The following is a 26494-nucleotide window of genomic DNA, read 5'->3' as shown; positions in this document are numbered from 1 at the left end:
CTGCGATCTTTACCTTCCACACAGTTATACATTATGCCTGTATAATAAATGAGCCCAGATGGAGAAAACCAACCTCTGCATGCTGATGCACAGGAGTTTGTCTCCATGGACATAGAGTGTCATATTAGATTAAACAAACTGCAGAGGTAGAAAAGTGACAGAGAACCCCCCCAGTTGTATTTAAAATGAATGTAGAGAGGGAGTTTTTACTTTTGGCATAAAAATGGTGCCATCAAATATATTTCTGGGATCAGAAAAGGCTCCTGGCAGATAATAAATGAACATTTTAGAATCACTTACTCATTGAATCGGTCCAGCAGTGTGAGATGTGCTTGCTCTTTTTATCATATATGTGAGACACCCGTGTTCCTCTGGCAGTAGAGGTGACAATCATATCTTTCTCCTTTTCCTCCCCTCTCTGTATCTGCGGTGAAATCTGTGGGTAATTTTTTACAAATACAGTTCTATATTTTGTGATGCCTAATTGTCTCCAAGAATATTAATATTGCACTGGTAATCCTTTTGACACATATATTACAAATGGGGAACCATTTCTTCATAGAATGAAAAGGCAATTTACAGGAGGCAAATTGGATGATGGCAAGCAGATCTGTAATGCCACGGGTTAGATGGTGTAATGGATTTGGATGCCACCAGACTGTGAGATGAGTGTCATTAGCCTGTTGCCCTGGAGACACACAGTCATAAAAATAACTTCTTCAAGGCACTTCTTTTTTATTTATGTAATTCAATTTGAACTCTTGGCACTATGCTCATCAGGAATGGCCTCACACATTTTCACATTTAGCCTGTTACCCTTTTAGTTTAAGGAAAAGATTGACTACATATGCATATGTAAAGCCTATGTGTGTAAGATCATGTATAGCCTCTGTCAATTCTTGGGATTAAATGGAAAATACTTATCTGCTTCTCACAAGGTCCTAAAGGTAGATAAATATAACCTCACATGAATATGACTTAATACTATATCAATTTAAATTGAAGTAAAAAAAGCAAACAGACCCTTACAGAAGCAGTGTGTGAAAAACAGGAGTTAAGAGTTGTTGTAACAGAAAGGTGCTGCAAATCAAATACACTTCAACTGATCATTATCAGCACTCACACCTTTAAAAACGCAGACATTTTCGCAGTTTGCTAGTTTGGAGCATTCAGGTGTGTGTTAATACAATGCCATGGAGGAGAGACATCAGCAATGATCTTAGAGAAACAATTATCGCTACCCATTAATCTAAGAAGAATTATAAGGCCATTTCTAAAGAATCTGGAGTCCTTTAATACAGACTGGCTGAGATTATTCACAACTGTAAAACATTTCAAGCTGGATTTATACCCTTTTGCGTATGGTAGTGTCGGGGCAGCCAACTCGCACTTCAGTAAATGGTTATGGCCTCATGTTGCAGTTCCTCCTCTGCGATAACCACACAAATTAAGCAAGAAGCTCCAGAAATCCGGAAACACGTAATCACAAAGCAACCAGTTACAATGGAGTACTTCTATGTAACCGCGCTGCAAGCACGGGTGCACGTCAGGTCAGGAAGAGGTGCGTAATGAGCCTCCGCTCAACATTTATGACATTTATCAGTTGTCGCCGTAAGTTCGTGTCAAAGTCAAACCCTGCAGTGCTCAGAGAGACTGGAACTTCCCCAAGAACTACACTGCAGACTGTACAGGTCTCAGTTAACATGTTAAATGTTGGAGTTCATGACGGTACAAGTAGAAAAAGACTTATGGTTTATTGGGAGAGCTGCCAGGAGGAAGAAAAAATCGCATTTACCCACCAGTGGAATGCAGGGGAAAATGCAAATAGAACTAGAAATGATGTGGTGCACATGCCAGGCCTCTAGCGGGCAGTGGAACTTTGCAATGACACACCCAGGTGTGAACAGCATCTTCATAAGACCAGAAAACACAACAGAACAACAGTGTTGTGTGTCAGCCTCCATGCTGGCTCATCAACGCTTTTCTCAAAATTGTCCCACCAGCAACTTGTCAGGTCTTATCCAGACACGTTTTCATCAACAAACCAAATAAATTAAAAAGATGCGGCAGCACAAACATGATATGGAGGTCCGCCATTGTTGTGTTTTTTGCAGGTTAGGCAGGGTCTAAGTATACAATCGCAAGATGACGTTTCCGACATCATCTTCAACAGGACTCGCCTTGCGTTACAAGAAAAATTTCACTCCGGAGGTTGTTTGTGGTTTTATCCCCATTCTGTTACCGTTTAAATGAAAAGCCAGAACACAACAAAACGTGTCTACGTCTGCGTTGTACTGTCTCAGTGTTGTGCTGGAAACAGGACCTAGAAAGAACATGACAGCACAGGTTAGGTTTGCACTGTCACATCTAGACTTCTGGAACAATGAGCCTCAGTCACCAACCATTCGTACGAACAAATTTATTAATGACAAAAAGTCCTACTGACTAACTTTTTATGGAGATTGTGGAATTTGTGAACATTCTGTATCTTTGACTTTTTCTTTGTTCTTACCAAAGAAAGAATCCACCACTCAAGAGTACTCTTACTAAGATTTGAGTGTCAGCATGTTTAAACAAAGTCAATGTTTGTGTTGTCTTCTGCTGTCCATTTTATTACAACTGTCATGTTTTGTCAAAAATAACTTGGTCATTCACAAAGGATTTAGTTATATTAAAGCAAATAAAACTCATTTTTATTAATTAAGAAACAAGTCTCAGTCAAGACAGATTTATTTCTATTGCCATTCTAACCACAACCATTGGTGCAATAGACTGCACACGAGCACATTACAGCATCCTCGCCAGACCAGTTTCATAAACTGCTGGAGCACACCCCATAAATCACCTGCGACTCTCAACTGCCTGCTGAATCTAATCTTTAATTAAATTTAAATAATTAAAATTTACTTTTATATTTAATTTATTATTATGATTAATTTTATTAGGAAATTGAAATTATGCCCTGGCTGTGTGGTTAGTACCACCACTGACCAACCTTTAGACTTACCTGGAGGTTTTATTTCATCAGATGCATGCAATCACCACATCTTAATAAGGATGCTTAATTACCCAATTCCTACATTAAGCTTTTATTTTGAATCTGACTGTGTAATTATTTATAATCACATATAATTAAAATAAATTCAGCTTAGTGCCAATTCACAACAAAGTCATCTCAGGGCACTTTACAGACAAAATCAATTCAAGACAGGGGCTGTCAAATAATTCAAATTTTTAGTTAATCACAGCTTACAAATGAATTAATCCTGATTAATCACGATTAATCACCATTTGACTGATATATGTCCATTTTTACTGAAAGCCAGTGCATACAAATATTTATTGTTAACTGACCTTCCCTTGGATAAACATCAGATTTCCAACTGTCACTAAGGCTCAGTGTGAACCATGAACATACAGCTTCCTTTTTCTCAGCTGAACTAAAATCAAACGTATGAAGAGAGACAGTGCTAGAGATAGAAATGCCAATCAGCTGATCACCGTCAGCAGTCATGATTCACGGAACAAGAAGAGACGAAGATGAGGAGCCATGCTGTGCTACATACACAGAAAGGACCAGAGAGACACTAGACCAGCCACTGCTTGTGCAAATGCAGAAAAAGTAAAAAAAAAAAAAAAAAAAGTTCAGGTGTGGAACCCTTTCAACGTGAAAAGTGTGTCATTCTTCTTCTACATTTTCCCCCCTTCCTGTTACTCTTCTTCTTCTCTGGTTTGTTTCTTTCGATGGTTGCATATCCACTATTGTGCTCAACATTGCCCCTTTGCCCATTTTCTGCGTCAAGCGACAGATAGCTAAGCTCTCCAAAAAATGGACCAAACTGGACCAAAAAAACCGATGCAGGAGATGGACAAACTGTCTGTTGCGTCTTCTCCGTTGATCATAAATGAGCCTTGAGAATGCATTTCTCTGACAGCTAAATCCTGATTGAAATTGGGTCATGCAACAGCACAATGATCCTGTACACAGCAACAAATTTACAACAAAATGATTGAGAGAGAAAAGAATAAATTTGTTGCAATAGTAAAGCCAAAGTCCAGCCCTCCAGGCCTGGTTGAAATGTTTTAGGGGAACCTTACAGCATTACTTCAGGTCATTGAGGCAACATTACAGGAATACTTCATAAAAAACTGCTGCTAAAGGTGGCTCTATAAACCACTGAATCATGAGATTTGCTGAGTTTTCCACACACTGCTTCTGCCTTCTGGCTTGTATTTTGTTGATAAATAACCTCATAGGCTAATGTGCTATATGTTGCAGTTTCTCTGAGATCTAAATTTAAAGACCTGGTAAGATCAAGATGATTCTTTTTATGTCCCGAAATGTAAATTCAAACCTTAAAATAGAAAGGTGTATTATCTTCTTACATAACTGCATCTGACTGTGAGACTCTGGTTATTTTTTAACACAGGAAGCTTTGCCAGAAGTTGCTACACCTACACCTGTGGCCACAGTTTCTCAGTATGCCTGCCAGAGAAGGACAACCATAGAAAACAACAACAGGATTTTTACAGTAAGAAACTGCTGCTCTAACTTCACTCTACACAGCCATATTCAATCACCAGATGCTGTTCCTCTCACTTTGCCGTGTAAAAAGCTCCCTAATCTGTTCTGCTCTAATTGGATACCTGGCTTCCTTCACTCACCAGCACCCCGACACGACTTTTCCCAAAATTCATTAACCTGCAAATGAGTAGCATCTGCAGCTGCGGCACGTTTGGAGGCGTAACAGCTGACATGTCTGCGATCCCTGGCATAGACATGCCCTGAGGCGCCTTCACGCAATGCCAAGATGGGCGATGGACGTGACACCCCTCTCAAGGAATGATGGATCTCTTTCTCAGCCATCTGGTGGGCAGAGTGAGCAGCTGAGGAAGGGGCCACTCAGGTTCCCCCCCACAAAACAGCAAAGTGGTTAATTGACTTGGGTGTTGATGATCATGGAAGAAAGGGGAAAACGATGTAGCACGGTTAAGGCCAGTTCACAATAACTGCAGGTGCAGAGGCAGAAACTAGATGAAAAACAGCCTGTCTATTTCTCACTTTGGTAAGAGAGCGTGATGCAGCTGCCATTTTCTTTTTAAATTATTTTTAATAAAACATTTTTCTTTCTTGTGGAATTGGGATAAGTAAATAAAAACCATCCACTTTAGATACACTTTGCTAAATCCAGCTTTACAACAAAGTCATCTCAAGGTACTTTACAGACAATCAATTCACTGTGATCCAATTAAAACAAATCCACATTTTTTCCAATTTACAATAACTGTGTTAATACAAGTCAATTCATGAAAAGTAATAGCCTATCTAAGGAAACCACTGTTTTGCATTAAATCTTGTCTTTGATTCAGTCCCCCATCCTGAGCATGGGCTGCAGTCCAAACGGGATCACCTTTTGACTTCAAAATCCCTTGACTCCTGACCCATGAAATAGTGGAAAAAAAAAAAAAAAATGATAATCATAATAATAATAAACTGAAGTCTTTATCTGCCTCTTTAACAAAAAAAGCAAAAATAATTTGCATTTATGTGTTGTTTTATGTTAAAATTGTTGTAATGCAAAAGCTATCCACCAGGGGGCAGAAGAGAAGTTGTCGACAGAATGCAGACAGTAGGGTTGTGAGGAAAGTTTTTACCGTAAGGTGAAGCAAAGGTTTCAGAGACAGTATGTATCAAATATGATACCACAGACTTTAAGTGGTAAAAATTCTTTGTGGTAAGAATTCAACAAGGTGTTCGAAACATTGCTCAGAGATTTTGGTTCACATTGATATGATAGCGTCATACAGTTGCTGCAGATTTGCTGGCTGCACATCCATGCAGTGGACAAACAAGGGGCTCAAAGTGTGCCAAGAAAATATCCACCACACCATTACACCACCACTAATCTGAACCGTTGGTACAAGACTGATTGAATGAATACTGTTATGTTTACCAAATTCTGACCGACCACCTGAATGTTTCAGCTGAAATTGAGACTCATCAGACCAGGCAAATTATTTCCAGTTTGCTATTGTCCAGTGTTGGTGAGTCTGTGTGAATTGTAGTCTCAGTTTCCTGTTCTTAGCTGACAGGAGGCACCGGTGTGGTCTTCTGCTGCTGTAGCCCATCTGCTTCAAGGTTGGATGTGTTGTGTGGTCAGAGATGGTATTCTGCATACCTTTGTAAACAGTGGCTCGGTCCTGTTGACTTTCTATTATCTCAAACCAGTCTGCCATTCTCCACTGACCTCTGACATCAACAAGGCATTTTCATCCAGACAACTGCTGCTCTCTGGAAATTTTCTTTTTCAAACTATTCTCTGTAAACCCTAGAGATGGTTCTGCATGAAAATCTCTGTTGATTGAAATACTGAAATACTTAGACCAGCCGGCCTGGACCAACAACCAGTTCAAACCACTTAAATTCCATTTCCTCCCCTTTCTTTGTTCAGTTTGTGATATTTTCTTATGACCAAATAACCAAATAACTCTGAAATAATACATCAATCCATTGTGAACATAACAAATAATTATTTGTAAGTTTAATAATTCTGCTGTGACAGAAGAATATTTCCTATATTTCTAGAAGAGTAAAAGCAGATAACATACCAAACTACATTTATTTCAAGTTTACTTTCGTAACCTGCCTTGGAAGCTTAGTCTTGATCCTATATTTGTCCACAAAAATGAATTTGGAGGTCTGAGATGAGTAATATTCCTGTGAACTGACTGGCAATCCTCTGTGTGTGGGAGTGTGGAGACCTGCTGATGAGTTTTTGTTAGACCTATTAAGCACAGCTTAGGAGGGCCTGTGAGGCATCTGTTTGCTAATGAGTCTTTACTTTTCGGTGACGCTAAATGTTTATAATAGAAGCACACATACATACGCATATTTGTCCATGTGTGCTTACATGCATGCACTGAAGCTCTCACAGGCGAGCACACAACACGAGCTGGTCTACATGGACAAGCTGGTACAGATGTGCGCACCATCACGCCTCACACGTGGGGGAGGCTGCAGTTCAGTTTCTTCTCCCTCGTTTCTTTCCACAGCATTAACTCCTTAATTAGCAAATCCCGCTCAGTTTCTCTATCCACATGATTAACTCATTATCTTCGCATAAAGCCACATCAAAGGAGAATTTCTGATTTGAGTAAGTGGTTGTTCCAGCTGCAAACCTGAGAAAACCACAGGTAAAAACGCTTTACTGAGGCAGAAAAAAGCAATTACTACAACTATCCACGTCAGACAGAACTAGAAAATGTGGTGCATCGCCTTTTGCCTGTAAACCGAGTCGCTATGTGGGAAAAAGAGCCATTCAAGCATCAGATGTGGCAGTTGATACTGTACTGTGGCAGTGCTAATGAGAAGCAAGCAATTGATCCATACTGGTAAAGCAATCCTTCATCTATCCAACTGTCTGCTTGATTGCAAGACATAGTAATGATGTTATTCATGTGAATACATGTGTAATGAAAAAGCTTTGAGGGAACTGGGAGTAAATCTTCCCCTTGTATATATTTGTAACACATTTTTAGATGCTTTTGTTGTTGGTTCACTGCATGTGTGTGCATTTCTTCCCGATGCTGTGGCAAATTTAAGATCTTGAAAATGATCTCTGCCATTTTAGTTGATCTCTGTGCAAGATGAATTGTAATTTATTTCAACTTGAGTAATGATTCTTTCATAAAGAAATCACTGGTTAATTGTCTGAGAATGATCACATTTGCTGAATGGGAGCATTACTATCAAGTAGTGTTTGTCACAAAGATCGAAACTGGCCAGTTATGGATTACTGCTGCTTCTTTGCAGATGTTGACAGTCTTTTCTGTCAAAATAGCATCACTGTGGTGATGTGGTGACTAAAGGCTCATTTATTTTCCCTTCTGCGTGTAAATAGGTATGTCCCTTTTTAAATGTAGTCATAGGTCACCGACCTCATAGTTCCATACGTCTTTCACGTAGTCAGAGTTCTTAAGTTCATTCATCCACTAGTGAACAGTGCTGAGTTATGAGTTGCTGTGTTCTGAAGTCCATTTCAGACACAGGTTTGTGTGTGTGTGTGTGTGTGTGGGTGGGGGGGCACAGTTAAGTCTGTAGTAAAACTAACCTTCACCTAGCGTAAGCTTTAGATGTCATCCTGCTAGCTTCCTCCTCCTCAACTAGCTGAATGATCAACAAACAACAAGAGAGACGGGCCGAAAAGTCGATCTGCTGATCACGTCAGTCACTTCATGATTCAAGGAGCAACAGGAGAGGGAGGGGGAGGAGAGAGAGTTGCACAGCGTAGAGACCATAGACTGTAAATAACAGTCACCCGTAAGTTTCTGAAGATCAAAAGTGAAGCTCGTTGGGTGGTTCCCACTGTCGCCATCTTGGCAGCATCACGTGTGTCATTAGCCCCGGAAAATCCCAAAATGTGCAAGGAGGTCGAGCTGAGAGGGGGACTGTGAAGGTGGGGGTAGATGATTGACAACCATCTAACCCCGAGCAATAGTAGCTAACCAGCTAACGGAGGTAGGCGGGCTAAAGCTAAGGCATGCTGTTAGCCGGCTAAAAATCGTGGCTGTGCTGCACTCTCCCTTCTTTCTGCGGATATTGGATACCTGTCAATCAAAAGGACACGCCCCTAATTATGCCAAATTTCAAGATTAAATAACATCCAAAAGGATGAGTTAGAAAAAAAATCACCCCCTCACAGTTGTCATGAAGATGACCTATTAATCCTAAAATGGATTTTTGCACCAGGCTTTAAACATGTTTATTTCTGCTGTGAAGTTGATCTTTTTAACATGGTAGTCTATGGGGATTTGCTGTGTTTTGGAGCCAGGCCCTAATTTTTTTGCATTTCTGCATAGGCTCCACATTTTACAGGTGGAGGTTGCCGCTTGACAGAGACACAGAGCGACTGGAGCAGCAAATTTGGACAAAAGTAAAATAAATAAATAAACAAACAAACAAACAACAACAACAACAACAAAAAAAAAACGTGTGGGTGTTGGACCCTCTCACTATGAAAAGTGCAGGTGCGACACCCACATCCCCCACGGGTGCAACGCCCATGCATTGGTGTACCAATCCAACCGATCCAACCTGAAAGGGTGGAGATTGAAGCACTGCAATCCGTTGATTGGCTGAAAAAATAGTTCCCTCTCTTGCTCTTTGTTTAGAGCAACAGATTTTATTTTGTTGATTAAAGGGCATTAGAAAGTTTTGCCAAGAAGACAGAATACAAACTGTTGGATAACTGCCATTCTCCTCCATTCTTTCTGAGTCATGTTTTGGTTGTACTTAATGGAAGGTGTTGTGCTGCAATGGCGTCATGATATTACGTAGCTGAGGCATCTATCGCTATCCAGCTGATACTCTGCTGCTCAGGTAATGAGAAGAGAGTGAGATTACAATTTACACACCATATCTATACCCTAACCGTCACACTCCAGCCCACACCTGTTGGTGAAAACTAGGCTTAACAGGCACCGGGCAACAGTACACACACCACCTTACAAATGGTAAGGAGCGTGGATCACAATGTCAGATGTGACAACTGAGTGGTAAATTGTGATGCATTAAATGGGTCAGCCTGTGGCCAACCTCTGAAAGTAAGGCTTGAAACAGTCAGAATCTTTATTATTATTATTATTATCATTATTATTATTATTATCATTATTATTATTATTATTATTAAATAACTTTATTAATTCCAAGTGGAAAATTTGGCTCTGCATTTGACCCATCTAGTTGTACTAGAGAGCAGTGGACTTCATCCTCAAGTTAAGGTTAAGGGCCTTGCTCAAGGGCCCTCTGTTGGCACTCTGAGATGAACCACTGTGGGCCCTTGAGCAAGGCCCTTAACCTTAACTTTAAATATAAAGTGGTTATTGGATGATTCGGTTCACCACTGTGACAAAGTACCATCATGCTCAGAATTAGCTTCTCTAACAGAGATAATGCCAAATTCAGATTTTTATGGCATGAACGATAATGTTGTTGTTAATGTGTTTGTAAAAAAATGAAAAAAAAGAAAGAAAGAATTCCCCAATTAATGTCTTTTTATTAACAAGTTAATCATGGCATTCCTATTAAAAAAATGTTGATTGGTTTTGACAATAATAGCCCTTTATTTACTCGGTATCTTATGCTTCTAGATTCATCAATCTAAGAAAAAATGTGAGAACAATTTAACAGTCTATGAACATGTTTGTGAATTTGACAGGGATTTCATAGAAAATGTCTTCTACAAATTTTCCTAAATTTGTAGAAGACATTGATGAATGAGACCCATTGTTCTGCTGGAATGTGAACCTCAATCCCACTTTCAAATCTCTGAAAGACAAAAGATTTTTCTTAAGAAATTTCTTGTATTTAACACTATCCATCATTCCTTAAATTCCGACCAGTATCCCAGTCCCCACAGCATTATGCTGTCACCACCGTGCTACACTGTGGGGAAGCTGTTCTTTTGGTGATGATCAAGGTTTAGTTTGTTCCAGACATATCCTTTTTTTAATGGCCAAAACGTTAAATTTTAGTTTCATCAGATCAATTTTAAACCAGAGGACCTTCTTCCATATGTTTGGAGAAACTGCCACATGCCTTTTGAAGAACATTTCTGTAAGCAATGCTTTTTTTTTGTTTTTTTTTCTGGCCACTAGTGTGGAATGTTTTTAGTTGCTTATAGACTAATATACCCGTCTCTGCTGTAGACCTTTCCAGCTCATTTAGGATTATTTTTGGTCTCGTTTTTGCTTCTCTCATTAATGTCATCCTTCATCATTAAAATGCAAAGCATCATTAAGTCCATCAGGATTTAATGATCCTCTGTGGGATTTTCCAAGTTTCAGATAATTTGCTTTATAACACAAATCTGATTTGGACTTGTCCACAGCTTTGTTCCTGACCTGTTTTGATAGCTTCTAGCTTTTGGTGTCACTTGGACGGTGGTGCCCCTTAATCTGACTTTGGGGCCTTTCAGAGCAGGTGTATATATTGAGATCATGTGATTCTTAGATCGCAAATAAGTGAGCAATACTTAAGTAATAATGTCCCATCTGAAGGTAAGTGACATAATCGAAGCAGATTTAAGGGTTTCAACTCAAAGGGAGTTAATGCATATTGTAACCGTGAGTCAATGTTTACTTTTAATATTTTAGAATTTTTCAAAAATCTTAGTTAACTTTATTAATGTATTTATTTTAAAGCTCAAAATCATCAAAATTGACATCTTGTAACACACACAACAAAAAAATGCCAGTGGGGGTGATTACTTTTGCAAGACACTGTAGGTGGACGAGCATCATTTCAGCAACAGCACCCCAGTGAGGTGTCAATCACACACTGGCAGCAAGTGGCCCTTCATTCCACAGCCATGCATTATTGATTTATACATCCCTGCTCCATCTTTATCCCTCTCTGCCTCTCTTTCACACCCTTATCATTTTTGCCTGCCCTTTTGTCATGTCTAACAACACCTCACCTCCACATACCCATTCATACTGTGCACTGTCGATGTGAGCAGGAAATCCACACTGCATTCATAAACATAAGTCAGTCTTACACCCACACTTTCTTTTTTTTGTCTGTGTAGCCTCGAGTCTTCAGTCATAATTTTACCATAAGTCTGACATACAAAAACACAAAAATCGATGTTTGTGTCCTGGCTGATTGATGTGCCTTTTCTCTCATATCAACACACACACGTGCACATGCAGCATATGTACAGTAGACTTGGATAAAAAAGAGCAAACACCCTGCAGTGCAAGGCCTCCAGCATGTTGACAACAGAAATGTCATGGATGAGCAGATGAGTGGAAGAGCACTGATTCTCAGTGCATCAAACTGATTCAGTCTTCCACCAAGTGGAGGTCATAACCCAAAGGGGCAGCAAACAAAAAGTTTAGCAGCTTGTTTCTGCCGGTGTTTTGAATCAAGAGTTGGTGGAAAGGTGTAATTCTAAAACACTTTTCACTCAAGTTTCATATCAGAATGCCTTCAGCTTTCTTTGATGGGGTTTGAACAGAGCTACTTACATCTTTTTCCTCATATTTTATGTAAAAAAAGGAAAGAACAGATGATCCAGAAGCATATCTACAACTCATTTATCAGACACAGGAGGGATAAAAGCCACCTCCAGGATGCTAACCACATTATAACTCTTCTCAGTGGGTTCTTTGACCTCCTTTCTTGGTTTCTTTTTGCACATGCAGCGAGACGGGCTGCTGTGCGAACACTGCTCGCAGGCATGTCCATGATATCTGGTAGTGGGGGGTAAATCGACGTGCTATATCAACGTCCCCGCACAGTAAGTCCCTCTACCAGCCTTTAACTCCTCATTAATTAGATGAACACGTATGCATGGTGGATTATCCAACTCAGACCGCTGACTCCACACGGCTTCTAGGACAACATGACAGTTGATAGACTCGCTGGCATGTTGTGTGTGTGTGTGTGTGTTCATTTGTATGAGGTCTTACTGTTTTGTTTTTCTACAAATTAGATTATTAAATGTGATCGTTGTTTTGTTTTTGTTTCACACGTTTCGGAAACTTTTCTGTCAGGGGTCAACTTATTTGACTTTTTCTACTGAATATATCATTTCTTTAAATTTTATTTTTTAAATAATCTCAATTATTAGACGATGACTTCGGGGAAAAGCTTTTATATTTTATGGCATCTAAAGTGTCTTCACAAATCCTGGCTAGGATGGGACTGCTTAATTTGCTCCATGTGAAAGGCAGGCAGATAGAGCAGAGGAACCTCTATACTAAATACAGGTGTGAACACACTCAGGATAGATAGATGACTCAATGAAAGAAGCAACATTACCACAAACATGTTATTTCTCACTCCTCTGGTTTCCAGATCCATTATTTTTGTAAAATCAAGGATCCGAACTCATAAGATAAATTGTTCACAAAAAACCTCCTTCCCCAGCTTTTAATGTTCATTTCTGCAGAAATTATCCAGCTCCAAAAAACATGATGGGTTGTTTTTTATCCAGAAATTAATCTTTTCCTGCTTAACCCCTTATTACCTGAATTTACAGTTTGTTTGTTTTTTAAATAAAATGAAAACAGGGAAAATGTAAGGGGGGAAATGGCAAAAATGAAACAAACCTGGAACAAACTAAAAAAAAAAACAGTTTAATATTAAATTAATTAATAAAGAATAAAGATTAATAATAAATAAAGAAAAGAAAAAAACACATAAGAGTGAATACAAGCAAATACAGATATAAAATACATTAACTGGCTGTAAAGAAATAAAATAAACAAAGGCTAGAAGTGGTTTACAAATTTATGACACCAGGCATTAAGGGGTTAAAGCTGCCAGAAAGTTTAGTAGCAGTGTGTTGCTATGTTTACTTGCCACCAAGCTACAGTATAAAAGGAATACATTTTATCCCGAATAATCATGATTCTGTCTAAACCCAGACAGTAGGTGACCATTATTTTAGTGAAGTGTTGTGTTTACTGACTGAGGCTAAGTCAGAGTTACAAAAATAGTTATAATATGGTGGTTTCAAACTTGTTTCCCCCCCACTTTCTTCCTCCTCATGAGGAACTTTGACAAAGGCAACACTTGCGAAACATGTAGAAATGTTCCTTTAGCTGGTAATCGGTGCTGCTGTAGGTGGTTTCATGTCATTGGGTGTCATTGACCAATAGTTCTTAAGAACCAATTTGTTCTTAAATCCTGCAAACACACTTCTTTTTTAAACAATGATTGTAGCGTTCACTCATTTTTTTCCTACGAACGCTCATGGATATTTAATGTTGACATATCTGAAAAAAGATTTTTACTTTTGTGTTGTCTTCTCTTGTGCAGTTTATTAAAATACAATAGTTCAAACATATTTGCTGTTACTGCAAGATATACAGAGGAAACAACTGTTTCCTGACATTGCAGATTCATTTGCAGAGTGATGAGTACATATTTTGTTGCTTTAGGCCGTTAGGAGTTGTTCTTATGAACTCTTTCAATTGTTTGGAGCCAGGACTTTGGACCCTTACACAACGGTCCAAATCTTCACCACCACATTAGCTAGTTTGCTTTGTTTTGGGCTTTTTGACTATTGATATTGATCAGTGGGTGTTGGGAGGCAGGGTGGGCAAAGTACAGATGCATATCAGCTATGCTCTCCCATGAGTTATGGATGCAATAAATCAGTTAGCTAGAAAATATAAAAAGCAGGTTTGAGGAGCCAGCCTAGACATAGATTACAGGAAGTTCCTTGTGGTCCACACGTGGTGGTCTTGTGGCTGAGTTTTGGCAGCTACACTCACATGGAGTCAATGCTGTAAATTAAGGAAAAATATGGGCCAAACAAAACTGTAGATGTGGGCCATAATAAAGCTTAAATAATAGAGGCTTAAATAATAGAGCCTTAAACTAATAAAACTAGTTTAAGCAGAAAACTCGAGCAGCTGCTGCTTCCCATGTCCAATCTGAGCAATGTGATTAAGCAGCAAAGTTCCCATCTTGCTCCCTGCACTGCAGCACAATATGCTCCCTCCATCACTCCAGCCTCCACTTGTAGGCTCTTATCACTCATCATTCCAATATGAATTTGAGAAGAAGAAGAAGAAGAAAAAAAGCCAACTCAGAAATTGGGGCATCATTATCAGGGAAGATCCCTGAACATGCATTCCCTTCAAATTATTTAATTCAGAATATCCTCAAACAGCCTCACACTGATTGCTTCAACAAATTGATCGCAACAGCGAGTGGAATCCCTCAGCCTGAATAGCAAATGAAAATTGGAGTTGGTCAGGTAAACACAGGTCTTGTTCACTTGGCCTACACCATAATTTGGGGCTGTAATTAGAATATGAAGAGTATGATTGTACTCTGCTGTACAGCCATGTTCCGACATAATGACACATTCATGTTAGTCTGGAAAGTGTTGGTTATTCTAGCTAAAAGGTTAAAGAAATGGCAAAAACAATATATTTTCTTTAGTACTACTTCTAGTACAATCTCTTTATATTCTAATTAACCTAAAGTTCACCCCCTTGCTTTTGTTATTTTTAAATTTTCTGGGCGTTCCAAACCACTGATCCAAACACATTTACCCAACCTTCTTATAACACATTCTGCTCTCTAAACACTTGCACAACACAAGCATGCCCTGTAACCTATCCAGTCACAAGCTTGCTTTTCCTATTTGTTGCATGCTGTGAGGAGAACCCAGCTGTGTCCTCATGAGTGTTTGTTTGTGTGATATATATAGGGTCGTTTCCTTTCCATGTGCTGCAGTAAACGGGTCAGTGCATCTCCTGGGTGAGCTGGACTTAAAAGTCTGCTGTTCACTGACCTGAGGATGCATGTCTACACAGGACGACGGGTGGTGCAGTGACCTCAGCTCACAGCTTGGCTGGAGGAGAGGAAATGAAGGCAGGAATGTGTTGGAGTCTAGCTCTGCGAGCACTAAGCTGCATTAAGCTCAAACCCTTGATTTAGCACTCCTAAGCTTAAGGCCTTATAGTAGTTTTTGGTGTTGGTCCTTTGGATACATTGCACTGACAGGCTGTGTTGCATTCTACTCACATTCTTTTTATAATTATTTACCTGTTTATGTAAAACATAAATGATGAAACAAATTTTTTCCTTTATCGAACATTTGCTGATCTTATGTTTTGTTTATTTATAGATTCATTTTCAGCTCCTTGATGAGACTGCACACTCAAATGGAAAATAGTGGAGACAAAAGGGAAGCAAAAAAAGACACAAAAGTTTATAAAATATAAAAGTAACAGTAATCAGTATATTAAGTGATAAAAGGTGAGGGTGTCAGAATGAGTTATAAAAAGAGCAAAGAATCACGCTGGAAGGCATTACTTTGGTTTCCACCTCACTTGAAGGACCTTGGAATAATCTTTCACAAGGATGTGTCATTTAAAGCTACACTACTTGAGTTTCTGACCTTAACACTCTGTGCCACACTGACATTCATTATGCACATTCCTGGAGCCGTCTTTGCCCTGCAGCATCCTGAGGTTGAGAAACTGCACTTCACAACTTTTCTTTTCCACCCTGGGCATCACCTTACAGCCGTCTTTTGCTTCACAGCACAGCTTTATCAGAGGAAGCAAGGAAAAGAAAGAGAAAAAGTGACCGAGCAAGAGTCTGTATTGGACTGACTTTTTCCGGCTTGAAGGAGCTCGGATAACAGACAGGATATAAGCTACAGCGTGTCAAAAGAACTCTTTACAGACAGATATTATATATATCCACTCATCTGTTCATCCGTGACATTTCTGTTGTCAACATGCTGGAGGCCTTGCACTGCAGGGTGTTTGCTCTTTTTTATCCAAGTCTACTGTACATATGCTGCATGTGCACGTGTGTGTGTTGATATGAGAGAAAAGGCACATCAATCAGCCAGGACACAATATATTGTGCTTCCTGGAATTTCCAGGCTCCTCCCTGAGCCACCACCTTATTGTGGTGGAGGAGTTTGTGCGTCCTGACGATCCTAGCGGCTATGTTGTCGGGGGCTCATGCCCCTGGTAGGGTCATCCATGGCAAACAGGTGTCTAGGGGAGGGACCAGATGAAGGTCGGCTCAAATCACCCCTATGATGATGAGAAAGCAGGGACCAAGGTTTCCCTTGCCTGGACGTGGGTCACCGGGGACCCCATTCCGGGCAAGGTTTCTCTTGCCCAGACGTGGGTCACCGGGGCCCCCCCTCTGAAGCCAGGCTTGGAGGTGGGGCCGGGTCGGGCTCAGCCCAAAAGGGTGACATGGGCCTCCCCTCCTGTGGGTGGCTGCCAGAGGCGGGGACCCTGGCGGTCTGATCCTTGGCTGCAAAAGCTAGCTCTAGGGAATGTCACCTCTCTGGCGGGGAAGGAGCCTGAGCTGGTGCGCGAGGTTGAACGGTTCCGGCTAGATATAGTTGGACTCACCTCGACGCATGGCTTGGGCTCTGGAACCACTGTCGATGAGAGGGGCTGGACCCTCTTCCATTCTGGAGTTGCTCCCGGTGAGAGGTGGCAAGCAGTAAGTTGGGGTTTACCCCGGTGGACAAAAGGGTAGCCTCCCTCTGCTGCATAAACACAAACTGTTGTGTGTGCTTATGCACCAAATAGCAGTTCAGAGTACCCACCCTTTTTGGAGTCCTTGGAGGGGGTGTTGGAGCGGACTCCTTCTGGGGACTCCCTCGTTCTGCTGGGGGACTTCAATGCTCACATGGGCAATGACAGCGAGACCTGGAGGGGTGTAATTGGGATGAACGGCCCCCCTAATCTAAATCCGAGTGGTGTTTTGTTGTTGGACTTCGAACACCTTGTTCAGACATAAGAGTGCCCACATGTGCACTTGGCACCAGGACACTCTAGGCCGCAGTTCGATGATCAACTTTGTAGTCGTGTTGTCGGACTTGCGGCTGCATGTTCTGGACACTTGGGTGAAGAGAGGGGTGGAGCTGTCAACTGATCACCACCTGGTGGTGAGTTGGCTCAGATGGTGGGGGAGGATGCCGGTCAGGCCTGGCAGACCCTAGCATGTTGTGAGGGTCTGCTGGGAACACCTGGCAGAGTCCCCTGTCAGAAAGAGTTTCAACTCCCATGTCCGGCAGAGCTTCAACCATGTCCTGGGTGAGACGGGGGACATTGAGTCTGAATGGGCTGTGTTCCGTGCCTCTATTGTCGAGGTGGCCAGTCGCAGCTGTGGCCGTAAGGTCGTTGGTGCCTGTCGTGGTGGTATCCCCTGAACTCGTTGGTGGACACCCGCAGTCAGCCATCAAGCTGAAGAAGGACTCCTATCAGGCCTTTTTGGCCTGTGGGACTCCAGAGGCAGCTGATCGGTATCGGTGGGCGAAGCGGAGCGCAGCTTCGGCAGGCGCTAAGGCAAAAACTCGGGCATGGGAGGAGTTTGGATAGGCCATGGAGAATGAGTTCCGGATGGCTTTGAGGCGATTCTGGTCTGGCTCAGGAGGGGAAAGCAGTGCTCCATGAACACTGTGTACAGTGGGGATGGGGGGCTGCTGACCTCGACTCGGAAAGGTTTTGAGGCGGTGGGGGGAAAACTTTGAAGACCCTCTCAATCCCACCAACACATCTTCAGATGTGGAAGCATCGGAAGACATGTTTGGGGTAGCTGGTGCTGGCTCTCCCATCTCTGGAGCTGAGGTCGCTGAGGTGGTTAAAAAGCTCCTCGGTGGCAAGGCCCCTGGGGTGGATGCCCAGAGTTCCTTAGGGCTCTAGATATTGTAGGGCTGTCTTGGCTGACGAGCCTCTGCAGCATCGTGTGGACATCGGGGACAGTTCCCCTGGACTGGCAGACTGGGGTGGTGGTCCCCCTCTTCAAAAAGGGGGACGGAGGGTGTGCTCCAACTACAGGGGGATCACACTCCTCAGCCTCCCCGGTAAGGTCTATTCAGGGGTGCTGGAGAGGAGGGTCTGTCAGATAGTCGAACCTTGGATTGAGGAGGAGCAGTGTGGTTTTTGTCCCGGTCGTGGAACAGTGGACCAGCTCTACACCCTTTTCAGGGTCTTTGAGGGGGCATGGGAGTTTGCCCAACCAATCTACATGTGCTTTGTGGATTTGGAGAAGGCATTCGACTGTGTCCCCCGGGGACCCCTGTGGGGGGTACTCCTGGAGTACAGAGTGCTGGACCCGCTTGTACAAGCTGTCCGGTCTCTGTACGACCGGTGTCAGAGCTTGGTCTGCATTGCCGGCAGTAAATCAGAATCGTTTCCAGTGCAGGTTGGACTCTGCCAAGGCTGTCCTCTGTCACCGATTCTGTTCATAACTGTTATGAGTTTGGCCGGGCTCTCCCTTAGAGATAGGGTGAGAAGCTCGGTGAGGGGCTCAGAGTAGAGCCACTGCTCCTCCACATCGAGAGCAGCCAGATGAGGTGGCTCGGGCATCTGGTTAGGATGCCTCCTGGACGCCTCCCTGGTGTTCCGGGCACGTCCCACCGGAAAGAGGCCCCGGGTAAGACCCAGGACACACTGGACAGACTACATCTCTCGGCTGGCCTAGGAACGCCCCGGGATCCCTCCGGATGAGCTGGTGAATGTGGACGGGGAGAGGGAAGTCTGGGTTTCCCTGCTTTGGCAGCTACCCCTGTAACCCGACTTCGGATAAGCAGCAGAAAATGGATGGATGGATGGAAAGAATTTCCAGGTCCAAAACCACTTTTCAGGCTCCTCCTCTACTGGACCAGTTGCCAGTCTGGGTGCAAAACACACACAACCTTTCTATCTGAAAGACTAGTTACAACTTATCTCTTTGAAAGAGCTTATGTTTAACGTGCACTATTTACTTTTCTAACCCTACTTTGCCTTTTTTAAATGACTGATTCTATAAATACTTTTTTTAAAATACATATTTATTTTCTTATTTCTTGCTTGTGCTTTGTTATTGTTTTATAAATCATACTGAGTTGCAGTTTACATGAAAAGCTGCTAGACTGATTGAGCATCTACCAAAGACTTATTCTAACAGTGGATGGGTCATGGCTTATCATTTTCTGCTTTTAAATTAGCCTTGTAATTAGTGAAGAGTTTTAAAAACTATTCTTCAGTGTAAGAGGAATAGCCTTTTTTTTCACCATCTGCAGAGGCTAATGCTGTAAAAATATTCAGAGAATATGGAAAAATCTCAGTGCAAAAAATGGCCAAGGATGGAACCACACTTGGATGCGTAGGACCCTCGAGTCCTCAAATGGCACTGCATGAGTACCCTGAAAAACCATTTTCATTCAACACAGTGTGCTGCTACATTCAGAGATTTTACCTCAAACTCTTCAACTCAGAAGGAAGCCATTTTGTGAACTCTGTGTGGGAATCCCACCAGGTTTTCTGGACAGGAGCTTATCTCAGATGGACAGAAATACAATAGACATATACAAATGACTCCAAATTTCCACAGAAAAATTAGCTTTGTTTTATGTTTTAGGTGGTGTCTGTAGTTGACATTACATTTTGAATTTTATATTGTTATATTGGTTAAAATAAAATCAAAGATAATCAAAGTTGGAGAACTTATAAATGGCATAAATGACAGATTTGAAAAATTTATAAAGTGGATAGGGTTTGTTTTTCCAATCTGCCCACCTGATAGATGGAAACAGTAGAAAAAAGATTATTTAGCTGATTTTGTTTCAAGGTGTCATGATCTGTGGGTGTCAGTTCTGTTTCTGTCTTTAGCTGTTTTAAGAATTGATTAATATTCTAGTTTCTCTTACTCTTGTTTTATTTAGTAGAGCCTGTTCCGTTGTTGCTTCAGCTCAGTTTACTTTTGGTTCACCTGGTTTCTGTTAACTAATTACCACCCACCTTCTCCCCGTCTCATCTTTAGTTCCCTCAGTTAATACATACCCCTGGTTTTTGCTGTTTTTGGCCTGATCCTTCCTTTCACATTGTCCTACCTTATCCTCTGAGTTGTTCCCTTTGAGTCTTTCTTAGTTTTAGCTTTTGTTAACTAATGTGCTGTTTTATCCTACTCTGGTGGCGCCCTTTGTTCTATTAAAAGTCATTTCTTATGTCCATTTTCCTTCTGTTTCATTTGTAGTGATGGCTCATTGAAGCTTTGACACTTCACTAAAAAATGGTTTTCAATGAGACGGTTCTAATGGTTGATAAAATAAAGTGCAATTGAGACATGTTTTACCTTTAATCAAGTCCCAGCAATATGGATAATGACTTTATTTGTCATATCTAATTGTACCTCCATATGAACTACATAATGAAACATTTAAATGGTGCTGTACAAATATAGACTGCGATTTTTCACATGTGACTGGTGCAAATTCACTTTGCAGTTTATAGGTTGAAGTTTATAGGTGTGTGACAAAAGAGGGCATGTTTTGAGAGCAGAGTAAAGGTATGTAACTGGCTATAAGCTTTTATAAACTAAATTTCTTTGCATTTTAACCAAACCAGCCAACTCTGGAAAAACAAGACACACACACAAAAAAAAAAAGAAGAAGAAAAAAAAAAAGAAAACGCCACATTAACACCAATAAAGAGAGGTACCCTCCCCATGACACACCCATTCATTCCTATGAAATTTTAACAACTAAAACTCCATCACATACATTTGATTGACAAACTAAACCAATCAGACGGACTCAGCTGCTTCTGTCATTGCTCAATTGTTCCAAATGTCACATGATGAGACCAAACATCAGCTCAGTGCTTTGGTTTGTTTGCTTTATGCGCTACGGTGCATGTGTCAGAACTTTGTGTGTCAGAGGAGTCGGGCTGTCACTACTGGGGGGGTGGCATGGCTCAGCAAGGTAGAGCGGTTGTCTTGTAACTTCGATGGTTGCCAGTTTGATCTTCAGCCAAGTCGAGTTCATGTCGAGGTGTCCTTGGGCAAGACACCGAACCCCTAATTGCTCCTGATGGGTCGTGGTTGAGCTGCCTTGCATGGCAGCTTCCGCCATCAGTGCATGAATGTGTGTGTGAATGGGTAAATGTGATGTATGATGTAAAGCGCTTTGGGCATCGTTACAGGTACAGTAAAGCGCTATATAAATACAGACAATTTACCATTCCTGCATTTGGGTCCTTTTTTCTCACTGAGACACTTGAAAAGAACCAATATATTGGTATTATTAGCCACACTTGTGTTTTTCTGATATAACAAGAAAAATAATCTGCTTTGAAAAACAGGAGTTCAGGTTATGAAAAAAATGGCCAGAAGACAAACTGGGTTTAAAGAAGCAAACACCTGGTGATAATGGGCTTTCTAATAAGAACAGGAAATAACACAGGGGGACTTTTTTTTTTTTTTTTTTAGAATTGTTGTTAGAGGCAACAAAGTAAAACCAATCAAATAACCACAATGGTGTGCTATACATGAACAATTTGATGAAAAAAGGCAATTACCACATTTCTGTCATTGAGAAGCACATAACAGAAAATGCTGGAGGGCACTGACACATTGTTGCATCTATAATGAGCCACATTACTTTTCCAGGATTTTTCAGGTGTGCTGATCTGTTTTCTTTTTTCTTTTCTCTTTTTATGCGTATTTGTGTAGAGCTTGAGTAGATCATATCCTCCTGTACTGTTGTTTCTCTAAGCCATTTCTTCCTTGAAACACTTTGGATTGTCTTTAAGATGGATGTTGAATAGAAGAAAACTTGATGACCTATTTCAGAGAATTTGTGCTGCTTCAATACTAAATACTAAGTCTATTAGAAGTTATATTACTGCCCCTGCCTGCTCTATTCTTCATTGCACAAATGGACTCCATCTAACAGACATTTTCCATAACACATATGACAGAACCACTTGTTTAGTTAGTGAATGGCTACAATGATGATGATGATGATGCACCACTCCTGTGGTGCCATGATTTTCTTCACTTGGTTCTGCAACAATAGCTCATCACTTCAGCTGCAGAAACCGTGAAGCTGTCCAGCTTCTGTTAATAGACACTGTCACTCTGATGCTGTATTAAATGGTGTTTACTCTCCCTTTTTTCTTTTTTTATGAAAATGAGGTATCTAAGCATAGCATTTGTATGGTACACACTTAAGTCTTTACCATATAAGGTTCTCTGTCCCACAGACTGGATTGACACAAGAACATGCATTCCATGCAAATGAGTATCCTATAGGCAAACTCTATGATTGGAGGACACAGGACTGAGGAATTTTCTTTGTTTAAACCCTATATAAGACAGAACGACACATCAGGTCTGGAGGTCTTCGTTCTGGCTTTGGGACCTCCAGATTTTGCTGCAGAAAACTGTTTTGATGTCTGAACTTTTGTAATAAACTGCTTTTTATTATTCAAGTCAGCGTCCAGAGATGTTTTTGCCTGAAAGCCAATTTTTCCACATCTCCTGATCAAGATACATCAAAAACTAAAACAGTTTAAACACTAAAGAATGGTGCTTCACGAAGCTTCATCACATCATCACTACAAACTGGTGATGTGAAATGAAAAAAAATAACAAAAACAAACCAAGAATGGTATATGCACATGCATACAGTCCCTTTGATATAAAGACCTTATATAAGCTCTGCTACTACAATTTACCTTCTTAGGTCACATAATTAATTAAAATAGGTAAAGTGTCACATGATCTCAGTGTATACACACCTGTTCTGAATTCAAATTAATAGGCACCATGAAGGCCAAGGAAGAAACCATGTAACAGTACTGTAGGTAGATGGTTGGGATTGGCTCAGCATTTGAATGAGGACATTCTGATTTGTCTGGTTCTCAGACTCAAGAAGCACATTACCCTATCACATCTGAGGAGGGTGGGTTAGCAAGTGGCTTATAGAGTTATATGTTATCTGTGTGCATGCTAGAAGGGTATTCATTCATCCAAAATTCTGGTTGCTGCCTGTTGGAGCAAAAACTGCATGTCACCTTTAAAAAGGGAAAATCCATTGTTGCCCCCTGGGGTGCCTGTTACAAACAAGTGAAAATTGACAGGTTCTTGTCTGGTGCGTGCAGCATCTAATGTGGCTGTCAGGTCATCCAGAAGAGAAGCAACAAGCTGCAGGTCCTGTACAGGGACAGGAACACAGATGGAGGATTGAGGTTGAAGGAGGGAAATGGAGAGAGCTCCTGTATCTGTCTGCTTTTTCTTTATGGCTCAATGCGTCTCACATGTGAGTGCACACATGAAACACTTCCACTTGACCTCCCATTGTCCCCTTTTCTCATCGTTCCCTCTGTTTAAATACTTTAAAGAATTGATGACTTAGCCAGTAAGCTGGACATGCAATGCTTATCACATATACAGGAGGAAATCTAATCTTTCCAACAATTTCCCTCCGTCTGCATTCACCTGTCCTCATCTGCTTCTCCTTGTAGGATGCATTCGAAGTGCTAGCAGAGAGCTATGAATTCAACGAGATTGATGGTCCATGCCTGGCCTTCAGAAGAGCTGCGTCTGTCCTGAAGAGTCTGCCTTGGGCGGTGCATTGTCTCAGGGCAACACAGGACCTGCCCTGCCTGGGTGAACACACCAATGCTGTCATAGAGGTAATGCCTAGACCCAACATGCAGGGAGGGTCCAGCTGTTGAAAAGCCACTTTGTCTTAAGGTGTTGTCAAGAGAAGAAAGCTAAATCAAATTCAGCCACACCAAAAAGAAGATAAACAAAACTTTAAATTCTTTTCATGAGTTTAAGTCAGTGATGGCTTCTGTTTTTATCCACTGGGACTGATTTTCTAACATCTCTCGTAAATGAAAAAGTCAGAATAAATGATGTGTTCATTGTGATTGATTACCTCACTTACAAACTCTCAGCAGTTTCACTCCCAACTTCATGCTTGGCCTGCTGGTTGTGAATGCTGAAGGTGTCACCACAGTGTCACTTTTAGACGTGCATGGTTTCCTGAGCTGGTAAGATAAAAGAGCAGGCTAGATGTGTTGCCATGGTAATAGGGAATAAATCTTTCTGCCACAAAATATATTTTATTGTACACTGTATTAACTCTGACCAGCACAGCAGACTCAAGTTTAATATCACCGTTTATTGTTGTTACTTTCCTTAGAACACAACAAAAGATTACTGACAGTAAGCAGTTGTAAAGCAGTTTCCTGTGCGTCAGAAAGCAATGTGAGGAGGGAGATGAAATGGGCATGAAGGACTAATGTGAATAAGGTGAAAATGATAGTGTAAATGTTTAATGTAATAAACTTTAAAGGCCGTAATCATTAACTAACAGAGGTCTAAATAAACCTGTTTAGATTTCAATCAATCACAATTTCCACTAGTCACATTTTTCAGGGAAAATAATCCAGATTATAAGTACAACTGAATGCATTTAATCATACTTGTTCTTGTTCTGAGATCTGACTTGTTTCATGTCAGCTCTCAATGGCTTTCACCTCTTCTTTTGTCATTAGCACTTTCCCCTATCTCCTTTTCTCCTTCTTGTAATCAGCCCCGTTCTTTACAGCGTCCATACTTAGCCAAATTTTTGTATTACTTTCCAAACGTCACATTTGCTCCTCATTCAGCTGCACCTTGTTCAGGCAGTGATGACACCACGTATGCTACAGTAAGCATGCAGCCATTGGATGCATGATTTCTCATGGAACAGTGTTCTTGGGAAATGTAGTGATCGCACAAACTGGCCAATAAGCTTTCATTTATTCACTCTGTTAGGGGAATTTATATCCTAATCATTTTCATATACATATATATTCATATTAATGCAATGATTTATTCATGGGGGGGTTTTGGACAGATTAAAACACTTACGGAGGAAGTATGAATGGCAAACAACTTTTGCAGACTCTTGTACTCTCTACTGTTGGCAGCATAATTGGTGACAAAAGACAGCTGGAGCTTTATGGAATTTATTTCAAACCAATGGTTTTATGAATAATTTTGTGGGTCAGGATTTTAACTTTCTGCTTCCTTGTCAGGAAAATAAGAACTGAAACTATTGTGATGAATGAGACTGTGATTGGTCTCCTAGTGATCCCAACAGATTTTTGAGAGTTTTGCAAAAGAAAAGTAAGCAAAAGAAAAAAAGAACACAGCATATGTAGATATGTAAAAAAAAGAAAAATTGTGTAGATGTGGAGATTATTCAGGGGTTTTGAAAAAAGTGGTGCACATTCATCACAAGTTCACTAAAAAGGAAACTGGAGTTACATTAAAGCCTGGCATGAATAAAGTCAGTAGAAAACTATCTTCATCCTTGGGAAGCACCACACAAGAGGGGTCCTTATTTCAGGGCCAGTCGGTATCGAGCCAATTACTAAATCACACAATGAAATCTTCTGAGTACTCTGGATTTTGTTGGTAATATTTTACTGTGCCATCAAAAACACTTGCCGCACAGCTCATCTGCTGTCAAATACTGAAGGCAGGTCAAAGAAAAATTCTGGTAAATCTTTCCAAAAAATACATAAGAAGTTGTTGAATTTTATGTAGACAGGTGCTTTATAAAAAGTTCTCATACACTTGCAGCACACAATGACAGATTTATTGTCTTTGAGAGGAGAAATTTATTATCTTATTAGGTCACTTCATCTCATCACCCTCATCGAGCTCAGATCAGGAATCACAGCAGCTCATAACAGGAAAAGTCAGGAAATCTCTCTGCAGGAAAACAAAGGTGAGCCCTGCAAGCCAACTTCCTGACATCCACATGGCAGGTCTGAAAGCCGGTCTCCAAATCTGTCTAATCTGTCAGTGCAGAGTCAGATTTATTAAACAAAGTAACATAAATGTTCCAGCGAGACCAAAGCAGACTTTCTGTCTGTGACCTCTCCTCCTCGTTGTTTGTTCGCGATTCCGATGCACGCCCGGCGGTGGGGTTTTTCTTTTCGCTGGGTTGTCTCTTTGAACAGATTGCTGCTCAAAACAAGAAAATGACATGACAGGAAAAACAAAGTGAAACCAAACAGAGGAAAAACAAAACGCTTGATGCGCCTGTGAACATCAGAGTGACACTATCAGAGGCGACCGAACCGCTCGCTGCTGACTGAACATCCAAAGTGAGGAGAGGATATAAACCCACTGACATGAAAGTCTGCAAGCGTTGAAGCAGAG

The 26494-nt window shown here is 41.0% G+C and overlaps 1 protein-coding gene across 1 annotated transcript in view; it reads left to right on the top strand.

Moving 5' to 3' along the window:
* dntt (deoxynucleotidyltransferase, terminal) overlaps window positions 1–26494 on the top strand; it is a 125887-nt gene that overhangs the window by 10186 nt on the left and 89207 nt on the right. Inside the window, exons 3-4 of the mRNA XM_042009579.1 lie at window positions 4431–4532; window positions 23794–23964. Of these exons, the coding sequence (XP_041865513.1) occupies window positions 4431–4532; window positions 23794–23964 (273 nt within the window). The remainder of the gene's footprint in view (window positions 1–4430; window positions 4533–23793; window positions 23965–26494) is intronic.

This window comes from Melanotaenia boesemani, chromosome 16 (genome assembly GCF_017639745.1).
Source record: "Melanotaenia boesemani isolate fMelBoe1 chromosome 16, fMelBoe1.pri, whole genome shotgun sequence".
NCBI lineage: Eukaryota > Metazoa > Chordata > Actinopteri > Atheriniformes > Melanotaeniidae > Melanotaenia > Melanotaenia boesemani.
This window is presented reverse-complemented; position numbering and strand designations above follow the sequence as displayed.